The following is a 15,088-nucleotide window of genomic DNA, read 5'->3' on the forward strand; positions in this document are numbered from 1 at the left end:
TGAGCCACTCACCAGCTCTGACGCCCCCTACAGGGCAGAAGGCTCCTAACCACAGAGAGCTGCAGCTGGAAGCCTCCAGTTACTGCCATCAATAGAGCTAAAAACAGCAGAGAACTCCGGCAGTGTGTGTGTGTGTGTGTGTGTGTCGGGCTCAACCCTTCAGGCCCAGTGACAGTTGTTAGAGAAACATGGTCGGGGAACTTTCAGCTTTATGAGAAGGAGGCTGTTTTAGTTTCAGTTCCCTGTTGGACAGTTGCACAACAGGAGAAAATATGAATGGATGTTTTGACCAAATGTTTTGCTCTTTCCACTGTTAGTTCCAAAGAGCCGTCAGGTTCTGCTAACAGTCGTTTGTAACAGCAAAAATCAATTGAGACATTTCCTGGATTACATATTTCAGATGTGGATTTGTGATTGCGTTCATTTACAGCGTGATAGTTGCAACTTTGAGGACAATCGCTCACAAGTTAGATCCAGAATCCTTCATCACAAAGTAAAGACACGCCAATCACAACAAAAGTTTTATTTTATCACCGTTAATCCTTTTTGAATCATCAATAAAATCACAAACAGGCACTTTTACTGCATCAATCTGTTTGCTTTGATATTGTTTACTGATATTGTTCTCACACCTACAGTGTTATGCCACTGACAAGATCCTGGTCATACTGACATGCTGCTGGGCAATCAAATGTTTGTGTGTTTGAGGTACAGGCAAATACTATGTGTGACTGATATGCGACAGATTTCCGAACAGAGGACAGCTTGTTTGTTCAAAACAACACTGCACACTCGGTGACCCCTTTGGGCCCCTGTGGACTCCCAGAAAGGAGGGCATCAGCCCACATAGCAGCTCTATGAAATTCTTCTGATAGCTCTGTAGGAACACATGGTGTCCTTCACAGGCTTCATTGTTTATGTTTTACAATCCAGTTCTCCTTTGCAGTCACTGATTCACAGCTTTATTCCTGTTGCACCCTCACATAAGTCGTTATAAAAGTAGAGCAGTATATTTTTCCAGAAGAGCAAATCTTTTCTTTAACTCCATAACAGAAAAGAAACCTCATGTGAGATGTCTTTCTGCGCATCCGTCAGGTCAGCGCATTTTCTGTCTAATGTGTCTTTCTGATGCGTCCACTAAAGGCTTCAGGCTGATAGTGAGCGAGAGGCAGCTGGGCGAAATCTGCATCTCGATTGCAGACACTCTTCACCACACACACCACCACACGCACGCACGCTCACTATCACGCGCGCCCGCGTACTCATCCCTCGTAAAGGGGCGTGTGGGGCTGGCAGGGACTCAAACCTTCTGCATTTGCATCCGTGAAGCAGCGGAGAGCGGTGGCGCACGGAGAGACGGACGGGGAACAGAAACTTGAATCATATCAACTCGGACTTTTCTGTGTCGTTACATTATTCTTTCTACGCCTTTGACATTTTGAGGACTGCCTATTTTTCCCCGCACTCCGGCCGGATTTGACTTGTGACAGCGCTGAATGAAAGGCAGCGAAACAAGGAGAGAGAGACCCTGAGAGATCGGCGGGGAGGAGACTAGTCCGTACGCGGAGAGGAGAGCGAGTCTCCGGGCATCGGCTGTGCGTCTTAGCGCGGTGTGGACCCAGCAGGGAACAGCGTTTTGGTTCTCCCCCAGAGTAAAGGACGATTCGGGGCGGGAAAGGAAATAAGTTGACTTTCTTTGTTGGGCTCTGGAAAAAATCTGATGTGATTTTCACAGAATCAGGGGAAGCCCATCGGATCGTACACTCTGCTCCACGCATGCTGGAAGTGGCGAGAGGAGGGCTGGATGCCTGCGGGGTTGCGATCCTCAAGACGCAGGTGAATGCAGCTGTTTTTATTCGAATTAGGAGTAAAATAAATATTAGTAATAAAATACATGTTACTGCTTTGGAAGGCGCTGACATGATAATAGATTTTTAACCATGTTCATGAATAACTTGACTGACAAATGTTCAAATCTTGTTGATTTGATCCCATTGTTGTTTTACAGTTAAATATATTAAAAACCTGAAGTAAAATGTGCATATAAAACATTTTACATAATTAAGTACTGCTATGCGCTGCGTTTATGAAGGATTTGGGTTCGTTAAATACAAGCTTGCTCCGTTCCTTTTTTGTGCAGTGTGACCCACTAAGGGCAGCCTCGAGGCGACTATAATTTACGCTTTAATTGATTTCCCCTAAATTTGCAGAGTGCCGGTTTAATGGTGTCACTGTTGTGGGGCAGGCTTTAACAATCGGCGCATCTGGAGAGCTACTGGTGCATTAAAGAAATCCACAAGGACTAAAAGGGGGGAAAAAACACTTCTATTATTTAGCTCCTGAGCAAGAAGTGGGCCTGTAATAAGCACTGCAGTACAGACAGGCTTCTCTGTGAGCTGGGGGATCTGTGTGAGGGGCAAATGGATTGGAAGACACAAAGGGGAAGTTAGGTGGTTCAGTGTGTCAGATGTTGTGATCAAACCCAAACAGAAGCGGACATCCCGAGGAAATACCCCGACAGTGTTCCTTAAAATTCAGCCTTAAAATTGCAAAAATTCGTGTGATGATGTGGTCTCAAATATAATCCTAATATCATATTTGTTTTTTCCCCAAAATGTTTTTAAATGTTGCTGGAGGGAATCCTGTTCGTTTACTACATGTCCCATGAATGTCTCGCTCCTTTTTGTAAGAGAGTGAGGGAGGGGAAGAGAGAGTAAGTGCGTAAACGAGAGAGGGAGAGAGAGGAAGAAAGAGAGAGAGAGTCATGTCACTTAACGGACTGCCGGTGCTCTGTGACTCAGTGTGCAGCTCCGCTTACATATAAAGACACTGTGCGTTTCCCCACATAGGTTGGCTATAAGTAATCAAGCCAATCATCATCCTCTCCGACTCCCCACTCTGAGCCTATAGAAGCAAAGTGGTCACAATTTTGGGGGAAGGGGTGTACCCGTGCCTTTATAGTCGTGTTTGTATCAGCAGCAGCAGCGCGTTAAGACAGACTGGGGATCCGTCCAGAGCGCATAAACGCAGCCAGCATTCCTAACCTGCTCACATCTCCTTCTATCTCTTTTCCCTCCACAGCCAATAAGGATTACCCCGCTGCCTGATCATTTGACGGAGTAAGAACGAAAAAAGGGAGTGAGTCATTTCTTCATATATCTCGCGCTTTTGGCTTCTTTGGAGAGGATATGGCACGGCTGACGACGGAGAGAGGAGCGCAGCCGGCACAGGCGAGAGGAAACAGGAGCTGAATGACAGGATGCCAGCGACCTGAGCCCACTCTCAGATCAACTTCGCTAAAAGAGACACTTCTGCTTTATTGGTCGAGGAAAGAGGAGGAGAAATAATACTTTTCCCCACGACACTTTGCTGGAGGAGTTTAATTTCGGAGTTTTTTTTATATGCGTAATTTTATTTTTTGGAAGAGAAAACAAGGATGCATTGTGGATTAGTCTTTATCCTGTTCATGGGAATCCTTTTGGTGGTCAAGGCTTTCAAAAACGGTAAGTTTGACATGTGATATCTATATAAATAAGCTTTTATGTACTCTGCAAAGCTACTAATCCCGCTATTTTTTTAAGAGATTAGCCTGCCCTGATCTCCGCTGATCTTTTGGCAAACTCGCAGGCGCTCACCTGCCCGTCCTACCCACACAAGGAAAATCCCTCTTATGATATTTTAACAGAGATTAAGACATTATTGCTCACTAGTGATTTTATAGAGATGATCGCAGCCTGCTTTAATTGTGGTTCCGTCTTTATTTCATACCTTTAACTAATATTATCCCTCCATTTTTCCTGTTATACACTTTATTAAATTGAGTAGTGGGTTTTTTGTTACCTTATTGCCGCATGTTATCTCCTATGATCAAATTTAAATATTCCTAAATAATTCCCTTTTTGTATTTACGCAGGTACAGTTTCTAAAGAAACTTATATTCTATAATATTTTTGAAATAACTTATAAAATTAATTAATTTCTGTAGGCTAAGCGTTCGGTTCAGAAGTTTTGAGTTTGTGCGCTCTGATGAAGTTCAAAAAGTCAGCCCGAAAGCGCCACTCACAGCTTCCCCTTGTTTTTCCCACAGCAGCAGTTTCGTTTCTACTTTTCGCTTTTATTTCGTTTTATTCCGATTTAATTCACATTAAAGAGGTGTGGGAGTGTTTAGGTTGGAGCAGCAGATGGTGGAAGCCTCTGTAATAAAAGGATGTTTAAAGCGCAAATGAAGATAAATGTGAGAAGCAGGCCCGTGAAAAACAAAGCTTTACTCCCTTTAATGATGAAACTGAACAGATTGTAGATGTCTGAACTTTTAACTCCGGCAGAACTGAACTTCTTCTGAAGCTTTTTCATTCAGACTTTTTATTTGTGTCGCTCACAGAAACACCCTCATATTTACACTATTCCTTTGTGTCGGTGTAACTGAAGATGAACCCATTGTTCCACTGCATGAAGTATCATTGTCTACTTTTTAAGAGCTCAACAAAAACAATATTCTTTCCTATAAGATCCAATATTTATATTTTACTACTTTATACCAAAATGCACCCAAATAATCTATGATTCTTTAATCCTGTTAAACCTCGTGTAGACACTTTAACATTTGTAGATAGATAGATAGATAGATAGATAGATAGAAAGAAAGACAGATAGATAGATAGAAAGAAAGACAGATAGATGTGTACTCCCCTTGTTAACATTGGAGTTATGTTCTCTGTTACTGACATTTAATTATGTTGAAAGTATAAAGTTTAAGATTGTAATCTACTTTAATGACAGTCTGTCCTGTAACAGCCTGTTTTTAATAACGCTCATGTTACCAAGTGCCGTCCAGCTGTTCACTTAAGCTGTAAGATTTGCCTGCGTTGCGAAACTTAAAGAAGTGTTTCCTTCCCACTCTGCAGACAAATGTGGAGGCAACATCAGAATCTCAACCGCCAACTACCTCACCTCGCCGGGATACCCCATGTCTTATCCCTCCTCTCAGAGATGCACGTGGGTGATCTCGGCGCCTGGTCCTCACCAGCGGATCCTCATCAACTTCAATCCGCATTTCGATCTGGAGGACCGGGAGTGCAAGTAAGTTAGACAAACTGAGAGTGAGTTGTCCTGTGTGTTAAAAGACAGATGTGCTTTGGGTCCCCCCCAAAACAATTCTTCATTAAATCTGATTGGGCCTCGAGGCCTCTCTCTGATGTGGTTAAAAAAACTGTATGTAAATAATGCTTTTGTTTTCATTCTGCAAAATGGGCGAATGAAACAGCAGAAATATTCAAAGTAAACTCTGGTAAACGTTGTGGCCCACTGACCTCCACCATGACAGGCTGCAGGCCACACAAACAAACACACCTATAGATTTATTCAATGTGATAGCATGTATGCATGTGTGCCTGTGAGTATAGCGCTTGCCGGTATGTGTGTGTGGTTGTGTGACACTCACCTCCCCCCCTCCCTCATGCATATTGCACATGAAACTGCTCCATCTAGTGTCCGCAGGCTCACTGAAACCGTGTCAGTGCAGCTCTCGCACTACATCGAGCTGCAGGAATGTCTCGCCCCAGCCGCTTGGTTTGGGAATGTCCTCACTTTCCCGTCCTTGTGGAGTGAAGTCACTGGGGTAATGGGCTGATTTGAGTTGCCATATTTCAGCAAAAGGCACTGAGGGAGAACTAAGAGTCCAAAAACTCACAGAAGGCCATTAACTGTGGAAAACAGTCGGGGGTTTTTAAGAGGGCATCTAAAAATAAATGGCTCCTTTAAAGCAAACAAGTGAGAATACAAAGAAAGGGACATTAAAAGTAGTTGGAAACAAGTGAAATTATCTGACTCGTGTGTTTTTCCCACTTTTATTCAAACTCAAAAACATGGTGAAATGACCCTTTAAAGGTGGATCCCTCAGTGACAGTTACTTACTGATCCTGATTTGACTTGTGAGCCGCGAGCTGTCGCATCCAACAAAAGGCTAAGCGGCTAACCTGTTGTCAGATAGATAGTTTAAGCCGATGAAACCGGAGACAGACAGTAATGTGATGAGCCTGTGTCAGTGTGTGCGCCCTGAGGTGAGCCTCGCCTGGGCAGACTGCCTCGCTCTGATTGCCTGTCTGTGTGTGTGTGTGTGTGTGTGTGGTTTTGTGCGTGTGTCGGTGCCTCTGCCCTGCTCTGTCTCAGCTGTTTGTTTACGCTGCAGGGCTCGGGAGAGAACAGGGCTTTGCTGGATCCTGTTACTGTATCTACCGCTCCACCCTAAACCTGGACCCTGCGCTTCTTTTGTGCTCCCTCCCCGCCCCCTCCGTATACGTTTGCAGGCTTTGGTGTTTTAATCCCGGATTCAATCCCACTTTAACCTTTCTTTACTGCTGTCAGAGATTTATGGCCGGCTGAATGCTGCTGTCTTTTAAAGGCTGGATGCTCCTTGACACTTCTTTTGGGTCAGATTTCAGCACCAGAGGGACTATTAAACCATCCAAGATCCACAGCTAGAGAGAGAGAGAGAGAGAGTGAGGAAGGGCAAGAGGAGGGGGGTTAGCAGTAACAATGCTCGTGCTAATCAAATTAGTCAGGAATGAATTTCCTGTGTCTAAACACACGCAGTCAAAAGAGTTTTAGGCTGGAGGAAGGAAGCTTTTTTCTGGTCTGAAGAGAAGGCGGGCTTTGGGTTAAGTGATCCGTCGATGTATCATTTACAAATTAGCGCCGCTCTTTCATTTGGCATCCTCTGAATTAGCAGATTGTGGATCACTTAATTGGGTGTTCATAAATGTTAGCAGCTGAAGTTTGTGGAGCGGATGTGTTTGCATGTCTCTCTCCTTTACATTTCTTTCAGTTCTATCTGCTTATTTACTGGATGTGGAGCCACACAGAACATCAAGAGTGATCCGTCTAGAGGACATGCTAACAAATGACACTGGTAGATGCCAGTGAAACCTGAGTAAGCCTCTGATTCATGTGGGCTATGTCGAGATCGCACCGGAAAACGGGGTCGACCTGACCCACAGCCTTTTCCTATTTTTAGCTCGGTGCACTGTTTCATATTTAATGTTTTTAATGGAGTGCTTTTCATGGGACCTTAGTTCCACTTCACAATGTATTCCACCTTTTCTGCTTCACTTTGGCTTCATCCAGCGAACACGAGCCATGAGGCGAAATCCATTTTTCCTTCTTAATTTCAAATTACGGCTCTGTGTAACTTGAGCGCGGGTTATTGTGCTAATCGCTAAGGCATGTCAGAGCTAACTTAATTATGGGAGGGGGGATAGTTACTTATGTTCTGAAGACAGTAGTTGGGTGTGATTTGTGTCGGAGCCGTCAGACTCCCTGTCGCAGCTCCACTCACCAAATCTGGCCCTTACATAATGGAAACTGATGAGAGCCAGAATGGCTTCCTTATCTGATGGACTGGCAGAGTGGGTGGAGGAAGGGGTGGGGGTGGGGGCTACAATGCATGCTTCAGTGCACTGCCTTGCAATCTAATTAGTGGGTAAATGGAACACACATGCACCACATGTTCCTCAACATGGCTGTTATCAGCAAACCAAACAAGAAGCACTCAGAGTGGCGCTCGTGAAAAGAAAAACAGGGTTTGCTGAGTGGAGTCTGGCCGCGGCCGTGTTGTTGCACGTGTGCGCTACCCTTGACAGGTTTGTTTGGGGAAGTGCAGAGGCCTGTATCCTGAGAGCTGGGGGAGGAAAACACTTCATCACAGAGATAAGGAGACTAAGTGAGCCCTTGCCATTCTGAATGCAGAACGTGTTTACCTTTCACGCACCGTTGTAGACTTTCACAGAGTGGAGTTTCAGGGGCCGCCTTCGCCGCTCTCACAGCTAATGAAGTTTGAGGGAAAGGCGCCGCCCGCATCAAGGCAAATATTTGAAGTCAATTCGGCTCTGAAAATCAGTGGAATGAGCAAGCTAAGCTCTGTTGAAAAAACAGAAGTAAATAGTTATTCTTTTGCTCCGCACCCTCCCGACCCGACCCGACGCATGCGTTCTCTGTCTGGGATCTGATAAGGGCTGTCAGGCTCGTCTGACTGCGGCGGCTCTGCCATCTGACGGGAAAACGGAGGTTTTAGTGGATTTGAATCTAAACAAGTGACAGAAAGGTTTCACGTGAAGCAGATTGAAGAGAAATATACCTGATTTTTTTTAAAGTTTGTAGACAAGGAGAATCTTTCATCCTGCAGGCTGTTCTCTGTATCTCCTCCTCTGCTGCTGACTCAAAGAGAAGAACCAACTTTCTATACACATGATGCACCGCTGACAACATTATGAATCATTGATGGCATCAGATTTGCTGACCAGACCAAAAATCAGTTCCTTCTTCAGCTCAGCACACTGAAATCCCTTACAGCGAGCCAAACAGTCAGTCAGTCAAGGCTGCTGTTTGTTCTGGAGGAGCAGAAGAGGGAGAACGAGGCTGTCTCCTGTTTCGTAGCGCTCCCTCTTTTCTTTGCTTTTCTATCTGTCTGGATTGTATTTTTCTGGACCCCACAGAAATTCCGGTGTGACAGTGTGTGCAGCAAGACAGAGGGGGGTTCAAATGAGATGTATGGCAGGGTGGTACTAGGCAGCGGAGATATTTGAAGAATGCCTCCTCAAGCGAGCCTTTGTGTGGGGGAGACTGAGGGGAGAGTCAGGGGAAGCCTCCCGCCTCGCCACGCTTCACAAAGTCTTCCAGCCCCCTGCCTTCAGGTGCCTGTAACTCAAAGCTTTGGGAAAGCACTCTTTTCCTCTTTTTAATTGTAGGCCTCTACTTTCTCCGTCCACCCGGCTCTCCCACTGAGCTGCCCCCGTGGAGCTGCTGGGCCTGCTGGGAAGGCAAACATTCTCTGCTGTGTACCCTCCACAATAGACATCCTGCCCCTCCTGGCATTCCTGTGCAGGCATGGACTCCAGAGATGACTAACAGGAGCTTGGGAAGGGGGAGCGGGGCATGATCCTGTCCTGGATCTACAGTTGGCTCTTTCTTTGTCGTGTGGAATCCCACTTACTCCACTGCATGCCCGACAAAGAGAGCCACCTGTTTCTAGGAAGTGAGAGTGCAGGTCAAAAGGGGCTTTAGGGAATAGTTCCATACTTGGCCACTTTCCCTAATTCCCCTGATACCCTTCCACCTGAATAGCATGCAGCGGCTCCATGATAAAGAGCAGTGGAGCTTCACAGCTGGAGAGGGACAGGCGATAACTCTTTAGTGGATCTGAAAACCTTCTCCCCCCCTAAATCCACTCTCACGCTCCTCTGCAAAGCAACCATGGGCAAATAAGGAGAAATAGGCCGAGTGAACGTTTATCAGCGGTTGTCATGGAGGAAAATAAATAAGGCAGGAATGCAACAGGAACTTTTAGAGGCTTTTAAAGAAGGGAAGTGCTGTGACCTTCGAGGCTTAGGGGACGGGGCTTTGGAGTGACAGGGATTGTCGGGGATACTTATGGCCTGTTAGAAGACATTTATTTCTGTTGTTGACGGGTTGCGGCTTTAAAAAGCTGGTGTCAGAGAAGCATCTGTGCAGGCGGAGTTCAAAGCGACGCCGCCAAACAGGCACAGCAAAATAAAGAGTGCGCAGGGCGACGCTGCTTCTTTTAACTAGCAGGTTCGACAAAAGCAGCTGAAATGATGCACCTGGTATTTTCCACAGCGATAGACTCCCACAGTTCAGAACAATGGAAATCAAATTACAGCTAAGATTACATTGAAACATCACGCCTTGAAAAACTAGCTTGTCAGCAGCGTATCAAAGAGCAATCCACTTTGAATATGTCTTGTTTGCACTTCACAGCAATTATGCCAAACCTTATTTTGTCAGCATGATAAAACTTCCAGAGACAAGCGCTCGGCATGCTACATTTCTATTTGCAACACATGCACACGCCAAAATAACAAGGCAGATGAGCCGTTGAAGGCGAATGAGAAATCATAAATGTTAAGTGTTGACCTCGTTAATTAACACAGGTAAGAAATGGCAAGACACAAGACAGAGACGTTGCATCAGAAAGCCGTTGACCTCCACTCTCATTCAAGGGTTACTCCCCGGCTAATGAACAGGATTAAAGTAGGTCCATGCATATGTGTGCTCGCATGCATGCAGCCCGTGTGCATGTGAGAGAGTGACTGTGGGGTTGAGGGTCTTTTTTTCATCCACCGGTGAAGTGTTTCACCTTGGCCGCGGCTTGGAAGGGCAGCCTGATTGAAAAGCTTTCTGGCCGTGGCATCTGCCATCCTCCCCGCTGCTCTGTCACCACTTTGATTCATGCACAACCTGACCACAACCGGGAGGCGAGCCACTCTGCCTCACAGCGGGAGGGCGGTCCACTTCACAGCGGAGGAGTAGGGAAAAGGGAGGAATGAGGGAGGGAGAGGAAGAGAGAAAGAGACGAGACAAAGCTGGTGCTCATAAATAACCCGCTGGATTTCATCCGCTGTGTCACATATCTGCTGCGGCACAAAAGCATCGTACGCGCTCACGTGTCAGCATGTTTTGTTTCTCATCGTGATGTGGGAGGAAGCGGCTTGTGTTTGCCAGGGATTCAGTGTCACCATCCGTTTCTGGCACACAGCTGTAGAATTCCTCTTTTTATTTCTCTCTTATTATTCTTCTTCTTTTCAGCGCCAAACCAATACAAGCGTCCCTATATGGAAGTTCTTGTGGAGAGGAGCCGTCGCCCACGCGGCTTGGATATCTCAGCCGTATGCTCAGAGCAGATTGTTCAAAAAGGAGCCGTGTGAGACACTCGTGATTAGAGGACAACATTTGGTTTTAATCTCGGCTCTCTATCTCCACACACATCTTTTCACTGTAAGGAAACTCGTTGTCGTTTTCCTTCCAGCGCCAATGAAAAAGCATTAACACTGAGGCTATGATTCAATTATGGGTTTCTGTTTCCAAAGGACAGTTGGCAATAAGCACCGTCTCCCCCCCTCGCTGCCTCATATAATATAATTAGCAACAGGTTTTCATCTGTCGTCTTTTTTTCTCTCCATCAAATGCTGATTTCTCCTTTTATGAGGCTGTATGGAAAACAAGAAGTGATCGGGAGGGCGCAGGAGTAAGGAATTGTTTGAGTTCGCGATACGTGGGTGGCAGAGCGGCAGTGAAGGGGGGATTACTTGGAAACAGTACCTCCCAGTGTCTCACTTATCCACCCGTCCCAGAGGAGAAAGGGAAGAGAAGAGGCCGTTTGGATTGATGAGGGAGTTCTGGACACTCTAATACAGCGTGTCCAGGCTTGTCAGACATGTTGCGCTCAGTGGTCTAACCTTGAATGGGGCTCATGATTTTGATTGATGTGGCGGTGGTCCTACGCGGCCTGTTTGTTGCCCTAACGCCCCGGTGCTTACAGATCCACAAGAGGTGGAAGGCAGGAGGAGGGGGGCTCAGCGTCCACAGGGTTCTTTATTCAAACAATCAAGCAGGTCCCAAGAGGCGCTCAAAGTTTGTTTGCAGTGGATAAGAGGGAAGGTGGGTAGCAAGTACAGCCAGAGACCCTCCTGTCTCAGCGCGTGATCCCTGGGGTCATTTTCGGTCACTGTGTTCGCGCTCAGCAGGCCGTCGACTAGCTGGTGTTTCTCCGGCACTCAACTCGGCGTGATTCGGCCGGCGTAGCAAGCAGACAGTGATTGATGGGGCGGTTCCCCACTGCTCTCTGATTGAGTTAGAGCCACTCACAATCGCTTGCTTTGTCTGCTCTTTGCTTGATCTCTCCTCACTAAATTGGCAGCATTAGTTGTGGTCTTTCTTTTTTCCTCGCACCTACCACTGCATTATTTTTTCTCACGGCTTTATTCCTTTTGTTACATGGCAGTAATTGTCAAAAGGGACTGTAAATTCATCCTTTATGGCAACCTTTAGTGGCATTATCACAGTAGGGTAGTGCTGGAAGTGTTATTAGCAACCTGTACCTCTGGCGCCTGCCTTGCCGTTCCAGGATGACCCCTGCCAGGGCGGAGATAAGTGACAAGTAGGCCCCTCTCTACCATGCATACTTACACAGTCTCCCAGGGGATTTATCCAGAAAGCAGAAAGAAAATCTGGACTGACCGCCTTCAAGTTGGCAGGAAAGTTTGATTGTAGGGCCAGTAAATGGAAGAGTCACCTTGCCCTCCAAATGTTGGCAAGTGCTGGCTGCCCATCAGCACTTAGATCAGCCCTGTAAAGCCAAGCATTCAACCTCTCTGCCCAGCACCACGGAAGAGATGCACCGCCTGGCATGTGGCCCTCACAGCACGCCTTATTTGGCCGTCAAAGTGCTGCATCATTGGAAAATCTGACTTCTTTGCACGCAGCGAGAACAATGCAGCCATCAGAATAAAATAAAGGATGTGGTTTTTAAATACTAGACACTGCGTCCAAGGGCTGATCCACATTCAAAGGAAATCTGGCAACAACTAATCAACTGGCTCCGCTCACAAGTATGTGCCTGTTGTAAAAACTTTCCCTTTATTTATTTTTACCACCATCCTTTTCCTCTTCCTGTTAATAAGCAGAAATAGCTTGTCTTGTCTGAAGGTTATTGTGGCTTAAGGTCAGGTGTGTGTGCTGCTGGCTGTTTATGCATATTGTATACACTCAAGAGGACAATCCAAGTTCTCCACAATACTCTCCCAGGGCCTGTTCACAGCCTCCCCTGCCCCCCCACCGAGTGGCTGCATGTCCAGCCAGATGACCGGGTCATGAGCGCCCAGCCCAGACTGCTCAGTGACCCCCCTCCACGACCCTGCAGCCGCCTCCACAGACTGCCGGGAGGACGGAGAAAAGGAAGAGGAGGGAGAATGCTTTGGGGGACGGATGGGCCGTTTAATTGAATAATTCCCAGTGCAGTTATTACCACCATTGCCCTCCAGCTCCCTCGCCGTTGTAGAGTCATGTAAAACAATCTCAGACGGAGAAAACATGCTTCACGCCACTGAACCCTTTTGCTGGATTTATGTTGGCACCTGTTTGCCAGCCACCTCTATCAGCTATTTGCACTATTTCTCCCGATTGTTTCTGTTCCTCCTCTCCCTCTATCAGCCCCTCAGCTTACATGCCTTCACACTCGCTCTCTATCTCCCTCACCAGTCTGTTTCCTTTTAACGCTCCAGCACCACCAACCCCACCCACAGCACACTCCTTCTTTCTTCCTGCTCATTGTGGAGATGAGAGTTTTGAATAGCACCCAAAATGTTTACCTCTAGCTGACCTCAGCCTCAGCTCCCCTCCTCCCTCCTCTTCCTCTTCTGCTCTTCTTGCCTTCTTTGAAAGCGGCATGCTCCCTGCACACACAGCTCATTACGCGGCGGGGAGCACCGTTGCCTCCTCACAGCATCAGGAACAGACAGATGATTGCCTTTGTATATTCCACTCGATTATTTGGAGAGTGGAATAGAGTCTTCTTCCCATGAAATGTGAAGTTATGTAGCGTTCAGTCGGCTAATTTTAGTCCCATGTAAAGTTCAGTAGGTCACTGACTGAAGGTTGTTGACAATTATCTCAATGTTTCCTCATGTTTGTTCTTGTCACATGGTTGCAGCATGCCGGATCATGAACATCCTAGACATGCAGTCATGAACAGGATATCCAGTAATAGTTTGTCCCCTAACAAGAACCCCATTTTGTGCAGTCAAAAGAAATGGGGCACTGTTCTTGGACTCTTTTGATTAGTGTCACAAGTCTGCTTTCTTAAAGTTTAACTCTTTGGAGGTGACGATCGAAACGTTTTTTTCAAAGTTATAACGGGATGATTTCAATAGATTTGAGCATTTCCCATAGTTTCTTCGAAGTGTTTGTCTGTAGTTTCGACACATTGGACCAGAAAGTTTCGTGCTCTCAGATGATGTAAGCACGCCCCTTCCCTGCAGGGTGTTCGTGTATCCTTGCCACAGAGTCCCATAGGTTTCCCGTGAAGCCGTGTACGTGACAAGAGCAGGGCAGGGACCGTGTGTTTAAAAAGGACAGTATACGCGTCTGCCCCGCTGTGCCGCATCACACCCTTTCTCCTCGTGCCCTGTTATTTTTACCCTTGACTTCTCATTGTTGTAAGGACGGCGTATCATCCGAGCCGCGCCACAGACCCCTGTGGAGGACTCTCTCTTTGCTCACCTCTGCCTGCCCCTCTCTCCTGTGTAATCAGAGATCCTCTCAAATGTCAAGGTGGGACAAATGGGAGCCATTCCCTCCTGTAATGGCCCCAGAAATGGGCTGGAGTGCTCCTCTTCCCCCTCCTCTTCTGTCTGTCTTCCATCTTTAAGAAAACACTCGTGCCTTTTCCTCTTTCCCATCATATTGGCTTTTATTTCAATACTAACTTCCTGTTTTTCTCTCTGGCCCTTTGTATATTCTGGCTACATTGTGTTAACACTGTAAACCCTTTCATGATAGGGTGTATAACTCACACATTGCATAATACCTCTGACTGCATAATAAAGCCAACGCTGTGGCTTCACTTCTAGTGTTTCTTGGAAATGTATCCGAAGGGTCGGTTGCTCTATCTGCCGCAGTATATTTCATGTGTGAATATTCATATCAGCATAAGGAGCGCTGCTGTATGCTAAGCTATCTCATTTCCAAAGCTCACTCTGTGGGGAAAAAGTGCTAAATGTGTGTTTCCTTTTAGCCATGGGCCGTCTTCTCATTAATTGTAATTACTTATTCTCATTCTCTCACTGAACTCGGATGGATATTCTCAACTCTGCTCACAGCCGCACCTCTTTCATACAGCTGAACTGTAGCCTTGAACTTTACACCCCTGCATTGCACCGCAGGACGTTGTTTTTTCACTGATAATTTTCCTTTTTGTTAAAATAATTTAAAAGTGGTGTTTGGAAAGTGAATAAGCATAAAGAGGAAATTTGATTAAATGTTGAAAACGGCAAAATTCTTGGTATAAAAAGGAGAAGAAGACTGTCTTTGTATATTGGAACCAAAGAGTGACCAATAAACCAATCAGACGAAAAACATAGCTCGTTTTACACTGACACTGACAAGTCAATAAAAAGCAAATGTACTGCTTTTTTTGGTTACGACTGACGTAAATTCAAATCTCTATAATCATGTTTTTGTTGCCCTTTTTTCACGCTTTGCAATTTTAATGAGCAAAGAAGGTCAAACGGTTCCAAAC

General features: G+C 46.1%; 1 protein-coding gene across 2 annotated transcripts in view; it reads left to right on the plus strand.

Annotated features, from left to right (window-relative positions):
- The first annotated feature begins 1,347 nt into the window (after positions 1–1,347).
- nrp1a (neuropilin 1a) overlaps positions 1,348–15,088 on the plus strand; it is a 67,424-nt gene continuing 53,683 nt past the window's right edge. For both annotated transcript variants that reach the window (XM_069667172.1, XM_069667173.1), the window contains exons 1-3: positions 1,348–1,836; positions 3,082–3,503; positions 4,905–5,079. In XM_069667172.1, coding sequence (XP_069523273.1) covers positions 3,437–3,503; positions 4,905–5,079 — 242 coding nt within the window. In that variant the 5' untranslated portion in view covers positions 1,348–1,836; positions 3,082–3,436. The remainder of the gene's footprint in view (positions 1,837–3,081; positions 3,504–4,904; positions 5,080–15,088) is intronic.

The sequence above is a fragment of the Semicossyphus pulcher genome, unplaced genomic scaffold (assembly GCF_022749685.1).
Source record: "Semicossyphus pulcher isolate SPU_LCO1_2020_fin unplaced genomic scaffold, fSemPul1.0.p SCAF_18, whole genome shotgun sequence".
Lineage (NCBI taxonomy): Eukaryota > Metazoa > Chordata > Actinopteri > Labriformes > Labridae > Semicossyphus > Semicossyphus pulcher.